The 12,641-nt window shown below is 45.8% G+C and overlaps 1 protein-coding gene across 16 annotated transcripts in view; it reads right to left on the bottom strand.

The window, feature by feature from the left end:
* DOCK7 (dedicator of cytokinesis 7) overlaps positions 1-11,786 on the bottom strand; it is a 141,513-nt gene extending 129,727 nt beyond the window's left edge. For 11 of the 16 annotated variants that reach the window (XM_073357467.1, XM_073357468.1, XM_073357469.1 and 8 more), the window contains exons 1-2: positions 11,509-11,744; positions 2,944-3,049 (exon numbers count right to left, since the gene is read on the bottom strand). In XM_073357467.1, the coding sequence (XP_073213568.1) occupies positions 2,944-3,049; positions 11,509-11,546 (144 nt within the window). In that variant the 5' untranslated portion in view covers positions 11,547-11,744. Of the gene's footprint in view, positions 1-2,943; positions 3,050-11,508 lie in introns of all 16 variants that reach the window. The other 5 variants (XM_073357474.1, XM_073357475.1, XR_012160459.1 and 2 more) reach the window with 4 other exon arrangements.
* Positions 11,787-12,641: the final 855 nt, after the last annotated feature.

Raw genomic sequence — 12,641 nt, 5'->3', positions numbered from 1 at the left:
ATTCTTTACAACCAAGTCCCTGTCGTATTAGCTACACATTCAAAAAGAAAGATTCTTTACTTGCCCAGCCACGTCCTGTCACCATGCCCACTATCACTTTGAGATAATCTTACTTCTGAGTAGCATCTAGGCTCAGTGTAGAATTTAACATGACAAGCACATCAACCATTGTGAAGTCTGATATGAAATGCTGAGCTTTCAAGCAGTGTGCCATTTTCTGAGATTCTTGAGATCCTGTTTTACATTTCCACTGACTCCCCATATACACACACAGACACAGGATGCCGCAGAAGTACAAGTACAAAATAATTCACTAGGATTGATAGGAGGGAGCAGCGGGGGATGACTTAGAGCAACACACTAGTAAGGCAACATACCCCTAAGGACCTGATCCTGCTCTGAAAACAGCATGGGTAAATCCCTGTACTAGCAGAGTCCCCACAGTGTCCACTCATACAGTTCTCAGCATAGCACTGGAACACTGAATGTTTGTTTTGATGCCTGCATGATGGAAAAATCTTACAGAAGAAAGAAAATCAGAGGATACAATGCAGCTAGAAGAAAGATGACAGAGAAGAAGAAATGATACCCAGATTTACCAAGGTATGGTCAGCTGAGCAGCATCTGGGATAGGTGCAGGAAGAGATCTTACTTATAGACCTACTTCTGGATTACAAGATGGATCCTATGGGACTGGCTGGGTCATGACTGCTGTAACCTGCTCCATCTGCTGCCATAGCCCCCATGCAGCTTGCAGCAGTCCAGGACTGCCCCGGCTAAGGGACTCCTGCCATCAACCCTCTCCTTCTTTCTGCCTCCAGCCTGGAACACCCCCAGGGCTTCTGTGGCAATAGCACAGAGCTAGCCCTATAGTCCCTTTGTGCCCGCATAGCCAACATCACTGACAAAAAGGGCCCATAAGGCAACTATGGATGTGGCCCTCGACATTTGTCGGTGATCGTGGTGCTGCAGCGGCTCCACGTGAAGCAGAGGAAGATATCACAACTACTGCAGGTACCAGGAATGATAAATGTGGCGCTTTGAATAAAACTTCAAAAGTATTCCCAGCATGAAGCTAACTCACTTCTTTAAGCTGGAGGTTATCCCTGCCTTCTGCGATGCAAGCATGGCCTTTTAATGTTAGGTTGACTCTAAGGAAGTATGTGTGCTCTGGATGAGAAAGCTGGAAAGGTTTTAAATGCATCACAGGGGATGCAGACTAAAGTAGGAGGTGCTATATCAGAAGCTGATCCTCAGTAGGCCCTTACTGCAAAACAGGATGACCACATCGTATCCCAAAAGCATGTGTGCCAGGGTTCCATGCTCCAGGGAGGATTTCCAGCAACTGATACTACACAGAAGAGAACACTTCACTGCACAGCTGGTATGAAAGATGAAAAGTTACAGGTATCTAGAACTTGGAATGCAACAGTTAAGCAGACCCATTTTATGAGGACAGGGTGATGCAATGAATTATTTTCAACATAGATTGGTCTAACACAGAGCAATGATGTAGGCATCATGAATGTTTCCCAGAATGCAGTTCCACCTTGAGCAAGTACATGGGAATTTTCACCCCCTCTGTATCTGATGACTTGGATTTATGTCCAGAGAGCTGGTTCAATTCTGAAATCTGAGCAGAAGATGGTGAGTATAATTTGCCTCAATGTGGGCAATGCTGACAATTTTGTTTCCAATATTCAACTGCTCTTAAAAAAAAAGAAAACCAACCTCAGCTCATCTGAATAATTTCACACATTTAAATAAATGCATACTCCTCAGTGATAACCATCTCCAAACTCTCACCTTCCCTTCTAAAGCATTTTATCAGGGAAACTTATTCCATTTGCTGCCATTCCATCCCCAAAGACCAAGACAAGACTCCAACTTTCTAAGGCCATGTGTACACTATCCACTGGATCGGAGGATAGTAATCGATTTATTGGGGATCGATTTATTGCATCTAGTGCAGACACGATAAATCGATCCCTGATCGCTCTGCCGTCAACTCCAGAACTCCACCACGGCAAGAGGCAGAAGCGGAGTCGACAGGGGAGCGGCAGCGGTCGCTCCCGTGCCGCAAGAACACGAAGTAAGTGATTCTGAGTCAATCTAAGATACACAACTTCAGCTACTAGAATAGCGTAGCTGAAGTCGACATATCTTAGATCGATTCCCCCCCCCCCCAGTGAAGACCAGACCTAAGGCCCTGACCCTGCATTAAGCTGAGTGGGCAGAACCCTGCATGCATGCAGCACTGATTGCAGGACTGAGACCTTAAAGGGATAAACAACGGCTACAGTCCTACAAAGGGAGCCACATGAACATATCTTTGGAGTATCCACCCATGCAGACTGTTTGCAGGATTCAGACCATTGATCTAAAGAAAGGCCAGCCTAATTGCCTCTGCCATCCCTTTCCTGCTCCTATGCACCAGTGGTGGAGTGCAGCTGGCACAGAAGCTGGCTATGCTGCTTTGTGCCTGCTGAGAGCTCCCCTAAAGGAATTCTCAGCTAGCCAGTTAGGATCAGATTCTCTCTTTTGCACTGCCTGAGTTGTGCAAAATGGATGGAATTTGGTAAGAGAATCTAGCCCCATGTCTCAGAAGAAGGCCTCTGGTCTAGATTCACATGGGAAAATTCAGCTGAGTACTGCAGGACCTAATAGGTGGTATTCACAATTCTGAGTGAGGCACCGAGGTTCCCCATGCATTGTATGGGGAGAATTAGGTGCCTAAAAAAGGATTCACAGAAGCCAGCAAGCTGAGGAAGGGCTGCCTAAGCTAGCCAGTAGTAAATTATTTGTCTAAATGTTTTTATTATCAGTTAATTCATTAAATTGTTATCACTTATAGAACAGTGGTTTTTTTTCCTGACTTGCAATCAAAACAACTTGCATCTTCTTCTTTACTGTGGCACTGTATAAAGGAAGAGTGTTACTTACAGTTGTATGATGGGAAACACTGCCTCCAATACTAAGGTTTTTGAGAAGTTGAGGAGACCCGCCATACTGCCCCGAGATCTGCTTCCTGACTTCTGCTGCCACAGTTCTGAAACAAGAGAGGAACAATTTAACTTTTGTAAACCAGGGCAAAATGTCAGGTAGGTGCTTCCACTGTAGGAATATTGTTGACCCGTGAGGACAGAATGTGTGTATGAGACTTCCCAGTACTTATAGAATCTACTGCAGGGCAAAAAAATTCAGATTCTTAAGCCAAATACAAACATTTTCCTCTTGTGTGGTGCATTTCCAAGCCACAACAAAATGAGACGTGGCATCCAACTGGCTGAACCCGTCCCTAGCAAGCTCCTTCCACTTTTCCTGTGTGGAAAGACCTTCTGCAGCACTCTCGGTGCCCCCCAGCAGTTCAGACCTCAGTCACAAACCAGCTCTTGTATGTGCTCGCTCACTCATTCCTGAACCGTGTGTGTGTGCCATGACTTCTCTTTCACCTCAATGATTACAGATTGGCAGAGACTTCTTCGCTGAAGTCCAACCCCCACCGCCCCCGGAATAACTGTGCAGCCTAGAAAGTGGGTTGGGATAGCTGAGGAGGCGACACCTGGAAAATGCACTGACTAAGCCCTGGACGGCATTTAAAGCCATTTCTCCCAAGCTCGTCGAAATCTTAGGGGAGGGCAGCAAAAGTGCCGCTGTGATGGCTCTGTAGCTAGAGACTGAAACAGGCCCACATCCTCTGTGGCTCAGGCACAGAAAAAGACATGTAACGTACACTGACCCGCTGGGTTGTACTGCCGCATGCTCTCTGCTACAGGTGAATCCCACCATTGCTTTCCTCTTGGGCACAGGGGAATGCAAATTATGCCCATCTGTGCCTGCAGGGTGAATTAAATACTATGTGTCCCCTTTGCTTTTTTTATGTTCCTAGGCGAGCATCCCCCCCATCACAGGATAGCATTAAAACATAAGACAGCTTTATTTACAAACAGTAGCAAAGGGACAGAGACAACATAAGGAAAAACGTGGGTAAAAAAAGGAAACGGAGTACTTGTGGCACCTGAGAGACTAACCAATTTATTTGAGCATGAGCTTTCGTGAGCTACAGCTCACTTGCTGTAGCTCACGAAAGCTCATGCTCAAATAAATTGGTTAGTCTCTCAGGTGCCACAAGTACTCCTTTTCTTTTTGTGAATACAGACTAACACGGCTGTTACTCTGAAACCGGTAAAAAAAGGAACATCCCTAAAACAACACTGGGCCAAATCCTGGGCCTTAGGTTGTCCATAGTGCTCAGCCCTGCAACCCACTGGAAACTTTCCCATAGCCTTGGAAGGGGATGGAAATGGAACACTCCCACCAGAAACTGAGCTGGTCAAAGCGTTTCAAATTTTGAAAACTTGACCAAAAAAAAATAAAATAAAAAAATAAAAATTGTTGAAAAATAAAGTTTTGCCAAAAGAATGTCATCCAGCTCTTTGCAATACCCTTTCTCACGATCCCATCCCATTAGCCGAAGGCAATGCCCAGCCTCAAGATAACCCCCAAAAATCTTCCAACATTTTTTCAAACACAGCTGGCTCTGTGGTGTAAATCAGCAGAGTCACGGCTAATTGAACGAGCTCTGACTTAACTCTTAGGTAAGCCACCATAGGGTGTGATTGGCGGGTTCCACTTGCTGGAAAGAAGGTTAAAACCTTTCTGAGCAAGGACTTGACAACAGGGTCTGCTCTCATTGCTGGGATTGCCAAGGAAGTTAGCAATGGCAGAGTGCAAGGGGGCTGGCAGCAGGGGAAAGCCATTGATGTCAAGGAGGGAGGAAAAATTTATAAAAAAGGAAGAGGCTAGAACAACCAGGCCTAGTGTGGAGAGCAGATGTTTCCTCGGTCCAGAGAATGGGGGTAAGATTAGCTAAAGGAAGCACTATTTTACCTTAAAAATAACTTGGACTATAGAAAACTGTTTTTATGCACTCTGGCTGCAAGAAGTCATTTGCTTCATATTTGACTTTACCACAGGAAGCTTTGTTTTCACTTCCAGAAGCTGAAAGTTGAATGTAGACCAGCCAGCTCCTGCTGGGGACTGACAGGCAGCCTATTCTCGTCCATAAGGATCTATCATCCTTGTGTTGGTTTTTCCCCTATCTACTTGGCTGTTAATAGTCATAGAAAAGTTTGGAATGTACTAAAATTAGTCTTAGACATGGAAAATATTCTGCATCTATAGCTGATGAGAGACTTAAAAGCATGCCTTATATTGCAGATGAGCCTGGCTTTAAACCTGATCCCTTACTTGTTACATGTTTTGAGTATCTCCTCAGGCAACACAGAACAGAGCTCTTCATTGCATGGCTGGTATGGAGGCTACAGTTATCTAGGACTTGGAATGCAACAGGGGGAGGGGAAAAAATCTGACCACAGATTTACAGATCTAAATATTGTTTCTAGATGGAAAGTTTAGCCAGAGGAGCAAATTTATCTTCAACTGTGAAGCCACAGCTGATGTCTAGATATGTTACTAAATGTTGCACCTTTGGCTGTGTGGTGGCTTCTTTAAACTTTACTCCATCATGTAACAAGCAACCCATTCTATTCTGATGTAGTTCTTGGTTCTTGTTCTTCTTTGTAGGTTCAGCTCTTGCATGATAATGACCTGGGTGTTTGGGAATTCTTGCAATGGTAGGAGGGCAAAAATGGAGATTTGTCCCAGTTTCAAGCAAGGGCCAGCTACACTACAATTGCGGTGTTGCCTGGGTACACGAGTTTGCATGGGTGCAGCTATGGCGGTTGAAATAATCAGTACTGACAAGGCCTTAGCTCGGTAAGTCAGTGCAGTACAAGCCTGCATGGAGGGTAGGAGAAGGGATGAAACATCATAAAACAAAAGGGGACATTGCTATAACCATGAGATGGTGCTTCTTTGAAGGATTCTCTACTACTATCATCCTCATCTTCCAACTATTCAAACAAAGACCTAGTTAAGTACTTCTGCCCAAGAAACTAGAATTCTCTTCTCACAACAGAGAATAGTGACAAGACTAATAGAAAAAAAATGAACATAAGTCTAGAAGCCAGAAATCGTGAAGTGTTTGGGATGATTTATAAATTCAATGGAGTCATGATATCTGAGCCCCCAGCAGGAGTACAAAACAGAAAAGGAATGTGCTATATCAGATAGGCTAAAAAGGCTGCAATGCTCCAAAGCTAATCAGAAAAAGCTTTCCTGACACAAACCTCTGATTCAAAGACTCTTGTGCTGGTATAGAATAAAATGAACAACAATGGTAAAGCTTTTAATTGGAATGACAAATCAAGAATTAGTTCTACCGTAATCATCTGACGCTAACATCATACTTAGTTTATCTGGAATTCTTAGACAAATATTCCACAACTTTGTCACAGGACACTGTCACATGACTGACTATGCTTAAAGTACACTTTTTCCTAGTAACACTCTTTCTGATCTTATTCTTCACTGGATAATTACTGTGAACATATGTAATGTCACAAAAATACAGAATATGCCAAAGGAGGGGGGCAAATCCCCTAGGAGCCCGTTTTTAAAGAAAAACAAAACTAGTCTTTTTTTTAAAAGTACTATCACTAACTAGACAATGAGCTGCAAGCAAAACCAAACTTGATTGCACTTTATATATGATGATATCCAGGACATATGTTAACAATGAGTTTCTAATCATGTGTCTATTTGCTGGTGTTATTCACTTCTAAACTAGAATCAAGCTGCTAAATATTATAAAGCCCATACATCACCCTTCACTTCTCCCTAAAACATGCTCAATTTTTACTCACATTTTAATATGAGATCTTATTTTGTCATGTAGTGTGAGGAAGTATCTTTCCCACAGTTCTCCATATTTTGAACTGTGGAATAAAAAAATGTCTGTTTCTCTCTCCCATCAAGATTGTTACTCTTTCTGGCTTTCCAGTTCTTTTGTTGTCTTGTTTATGATCCTTAATCGTGTATTTGGTGATGCTCTGCCTACAGTATTTTACTGTAGAAAGACAGCCTTACAGTAAAGTGTGCTTGCAGATCTAACAATCAAGCTGCTTCTCTTTCAGCAGTTCAGAGAATTCTGTTCAATGTTTCTGTTTTTAAAAGGGTTTTGAGCATTGTTCATTTCTCAGTTGGATTATTTGTAGCATGGCTTTGAACATCAGTGTATAATGTTATTCCACTCCCAGATCTGAAGTTTGTGTATTGGTCTTCTAAGCTTTCTCTACACTGGGGATAATTTCTGGAAGATTTTTCTGGAGGGAATATAACTGTTTCTAAATTTGATAAGAATCTGAGGAAAACTTCCACGGTGCAGATGTGTTCCAACTGTTCTGGAATAAGAGTGTGTCTTGATTAAGATGATACCAGAACTAGGTATCTTGTGGGGTTTTTATATTGGTTAGCAGAGGAATGACCCTGTTCTAATACTACCAATATAGTAAAACCAATAGATTTCTAGAAAGGCAAACAACTGTCTCACCCTTCATCCCTGAGCTGCAGTGGGGAGAGGTGTAGCCCAAGTTACATCTTGTAAGGGGTTCCCCCAATGAACTTATCAAGATCCTCCACCAAAGAGGGAAATTACTTCTAATATGAACTCTCTTACACCAGGAGGAAGCAACAACAGAAAGGTTAGTCTTTTGTTTTGAGGTCCATCTTTAGTGATGAACTGTTCTCCTTGCCCTTATTCCATTGACCAGTCAGTCATTTTTCTGAACTCTCTCTAGAATGGTGTATACTCAAACACGTTTGAAAGCCAAAGGTTAAACAAGTGCAAAAGTCCCAGCACTTATTGTCTCTCTTTAGGGACTGAGGGTCTGAGGTTGGGGAGAGGGAGTGCTGACGCTTTCACTAAAGGCACCTTACACCTTAGCCTCTTCTAGTTTGCTGCATTTGTGATAACAGTTATAAAGCTATTTAACGTGAAGACGACATTGCCATCATTTGGTGGCTGGTCCTGTGCCCACTGAAGCCAATGAGGGCTTTGATATTGGTTTCAATAGGTGCAGGATCAGACCATCTCAGCATGTGAATTATTTGGGCTAAGAACAACCCTCAATCTCTACTGGACCTAAGCAGACTAAAGACTGAGGGCCAGAGACTCACAACTTCATCAGATACATGGAGTGGAAAATACAGAGGCAGGTATAAATACACAGCACATTAAAAGATGGGAGTTGCCTAAGGCAATATATAATGTTGTTATATCTGCCCCTGAATTTTCCACTCCATGCATCTGATGAAGTGAATGTTAGCCCACAAAAGCTTATGCCCAAATAAATGTGTTAGTCTGTAAGGTACCACAAGGACTCCTCATTGTTTTAGCATCCACGGTAGAGTTTATACTGATATAACTATATTTTTTTCTTTTTTTAAATCACATGCCTAACTGACCTACATATACTGTTACAACTTCCAGGGCAGACCAGGCCTCAGGCATTAACTAACCCACCTCAGTCAGTCGGCTCAACACTGAGGCCTTTTTAGATAGGGTGAGGGAGGAATAGTACATACATAATAGTCATAGTGCAGACCAAGAATTTTGCATCTTTTTGAACACTTCCAGTAAGAAAATGTTGCACTGCAGTGGTGTCTGGCACCACTTCTGTTGCTCATAGTAAAATAACCTCATAGTGATGAACGTATACCACTGATGGGACTCCTATTCTGCATCCACTTGTGAGGTAGACCACATTGGTTAGGGGAAATAGTAGACAATGTATCAGTGCTATGATGACTAGGAAGCACAGAATTACCTGGATAGTATTTCAGAAAAAGTAATAACGAAAGTCTGTACACTTCCTCACTCAGAAAATTCTTCCCCAAAACTACTCTAAAATCCAACCCAGAATCCCGCACACACTCTGGCAGGTAATCCTACAAATTCTATTCTGCTTTAATATTACCCAAAGTGTGTGATAGCTACATGAACACACTCACTACAGGCCAAACTTTGATCTGTGTGACTAGCTCTATGAGTATGGCAAACAGGATGTCAATGTGTGAAAAATGTATCACGGATATTCTACTTCAAACAATGGCATGAAGATTAAAACAAGAGAAGGCTTCCGACAGCCACAGGGAAAAGCTCTAGGAACCTACAAGTGCAAGCAGTTTGCCAGAGTTCAGATTCTAGGACTCCACAACAGCAATGTTTTGAGGAGCCATTTGTGTATTGGTATAAGTACAAAAAATAAGTTACCTGGCTTCAGAATTCCTAAATACTGCTCTACCAGAATAACTAGACATAGGGCTTATCCAGTCATATCCATTAACAGTAGTTTTGCTCTAAGAAACTGTCAGTGTAGTGTGCTATATTAACCTGTCCATGTGCAGGTAAAATTTGCATATAAATCACATACTCCATGTCAGAAGGTCCATAACTCTTCTCTGCAAGTGTCAGAAAGGAAACATCTGTACCTGCACAGTGTCATTTGATTGCTTTAAAACACAACAAAAGGCTACAGCACTGCAAGGTATACAAAGATGGCATTATAGCAATTTCCCCCCCTTCCTATACTGTGAGGTTAACATCTGTAACAGTGATTTGGAAACTTAAAAGCTACTCAACTAGAGCCAGACAGAGATGTCACAAAGGGAGGGTGGCAAATTATTGTGTAGACTCTTCACCAGAGCTGCAGAACTCACAAATTCTTACTCCTGACTTTCCTAGAATTCCTGCCTCTCATGCAGCTGTACCCATGACTGCAAGTTAGAACCAGGAAAAGTGCCCTGATGGCAAAAGCAGCTCCCGCCACACCATGTGATGGGAAGAGGTCTGGTGAAATTCTTGGGTCATCGATTTTTCACATCAGTCTCTGACTAGCACATTCTAATAAATCTGAAGCCCCTCTTCTCACCTGCCTATGCCCTAAGAAGGAAGGAGCACAGAGCTGCATTCTTTCCTGTAACCCCTACAATGGGAGGGATAGCACTCTTCCCCTCCCCCACCTTCTCCCATGAATCACTTCAGTAACTGCTTCTGCAGCTTTCTGATTCTGAAAACTGAAAGTGACATTCAGTTCATGGCTGCCCAGAGCCATCTGAATAGCAGCAGTGAAACTGACCAGTCTAGGTAATTTCACTCTGCTGCTTGGGAAAGGAAGGAGCAGCCACAGAGACCCTTAACCAATCTGCTCTCAGGCTCTCAAAAACAGCACTGCATCAGTTCACACTTGGAAGCATGTGTGTGTTTGTGGCTGGAAATGTAACTTTTAAAAAGGCTGTAGAAAGTTGCTAGTGGAATTCTTTTAAATTCTGCTCTGTACCAAAAAACCATTCCATATTAAAATGTTATATACACCTTAGTGTTTGCACAGGTCTCTAGAGGCACAAACCTAGCTGGCTTATCACAGCATGTATAAGGAAGGGAGCTGTATCCTGCATTTTACAGAAGGGGAGAAGGGACTGAGGCAGAGGTTAAGTGACTCTCCCAAGGTGCCCCTGCTGAACTGGTGCTAAAAGTCCATGGGATTCCAGACCCATGCACCTTCCACTAGACTAATCTGCGTGACATACATTTGGTCAGTAGAGGAAGAATTATATTCCAGTAGTAGTTCTAAATTCTTGATACAATGTCTGAGTAATATTTTATACTAGTACAGCCCTAGCATCGTACCCCTATATCTAGACAGCACACATGGAACAGCTCTAATTTTTCAGAAGACTTCAGAGCCACCTGGTACAAAAGCAGAGGTGAAATGCGAGGGTGCAGAATGCTGTCAGCAAGACTTGCCCAATGTGTGTTTAACCCAAAAGAGTTTCAATGAATTGAGGTGACACCATGTACACATATATAAACACACAATAACAACTGCAGATGGAGCTTAGCCCAGGGATCTCCTTCCCCCACCCCCTTTTGTGGCGGAATGAGGAAACACAATCTCCACAGCAACCCCATTAATTGCCTTTGTTGTTTTGATTAAAGCAGACCCGTGGCTAATTTGAGCCTTCTCTTCCGAACGGATCTTCCCTCCTGCCGGGGCCGGGGGGATGTCAAAAGGCCAGGAGCAAAACATTACAGAAGTGTTTTGCTTCTTCACGCTGGACATCTCGCGCTGCGCCCTGCACCCCACCCCGCCCGCCGCACTGACAGCGCCAGCCAGGGCGGCGCTGGGGAACCTGTCAGCCTGCACAATGGGACTGTGGCCGACCCTGGGTTTCTCCAGCATCCAACGCACGTAAACAAACCTCCCCAGACCCTCCCTGGGAGCACAATGCACCCGAGCCGCCCCGGCGGAGCGCGATGCATCCCAGCCGCCCACGCCCCCCCACCCGCGATCGGGACCACGCACAGACACAACGCAACCCGCGGCAACACAAAACCAACCGGCCCCAAGCGGGCCGGCGAGTAACCCGGGACCGGGGAGCCGAACCGCCAGGCGGGTGAGCGGGGGCATCTCCCGCCCCGACTAGGCCCCTTCTGCCGCTACCGGCCCAGCCCGGCGCTCAGTGCCCGCCCAGCGCTGCTCCAGCGGGAGGCGGCCGCGGTGCACACGCCTCCCGGGAGCGCGGCGCTCCGCGGGGGCCCTTTACCTGCTGATCTTCTGGGCGAAGGCGCGGCGCTCGGCCATGGCTGCGGCGGCTCGGGCTGGGAGCCGAACGCTTCTCCCCTCGCCGCCGCCGAGCCGGGAGCAGCGAAGGAGCCGGGAAAGGGCGCCGTAATGCTGCGGAGAGACACGCAGCCGGAATTTGCCGGCCCAGCACGCAACCACGATTCCACGCTGACAATCCCACCCCACCCCTTCCAGGCAAGGCAGGCGGGGGGAGGATGAGCCGCTCTTCGCCGATATGCGGTACGGCGGCGAGGGGGTGCGGGGGGAAGGCCAAGGGCTGTCTGAGGAGTTATTGTCCCATTGTAGGGCGGGGGTTAGGGCAGAGCGGCCCCAGGCCCCCGAATCTCCTCTTGGGGAGTGACTGGGAGTCGCCCTCGCCAGCGCCGGGAACAGGGACCTGGGGGGGACACAGTGTCACGGCCCTGAACCCCACTGAAGTACATGGAAGGGGGGAGCCGGGCCGCTTCGCAGGCGGACGCGGCCCGGGCAGAGATGCTGCTGGAAAAGGCAGGGAGCGTCCCTCGTTGGCAGATGATCGTTTTCCGGCCTTTCCCCGTGAGGGCGGTTAAACAGATTGTGTGGGAACCCACGTCCCCGACCCAAAGGGCGTGGCAGTCCAGCCCCTGACTTGGGCCCCCCAATGCATGGGCCGCGCTTTGTCCCACCGCGTCAGCCCGGAGTCAGCCCCTCAGCTCTTCGGGCAGGGGCCCTACATGGCACAGGGTTAGGCGTGCCGTTTTCCCTCACCAAATAACACTGCTCTCTTACCGCGAGGCAGGCTAACACGCCTCACCAGGAGATCTCAAAGCGCTCTGCAACCCTTCTTGACATGTTTAGCCTCACCCCAAAGTAGGATTATCCTCATTTTACAGATCGCTGCGAAGGGAGGCATAGAGAGGCCAAGTGTCTTACCCAAGGTCACGCATACAGTCTAGAGCAGAGAATTGAACCCAGGTTGCCTAAGTCTTAGATTTCTGCCCAAACCACTGGGTCACTCTTCCTCTCTAGAAAGTTGGGTTGCCGGCCATTCTAACTTGTGAGTGCAGTCTCACCGCTGGGTTCAGATTACAGAAATTTGAAGGAATCCTGAAATATCTTTTGGTGTAGACACGA

This window comes from Lepidochelys kempii, chromosome 8 (assembly GCF_965140265.1).
Source record: "Lepidochelys kempii isolate rLepKem1 chromosome 8, rLepKem1.hap2, whole genome shotgun sequence".
Classification (NCBI taxonomy): Eukaryota; Metazoa; Chordata; order Testudines; family Cheloniidae; genus Lepidochelys; species Lepidochelys kempii.
Note: the sequence above shows the minus strand (reverse complement) of the source record. Positions and strands in the feature narration are given on the sequence as shown.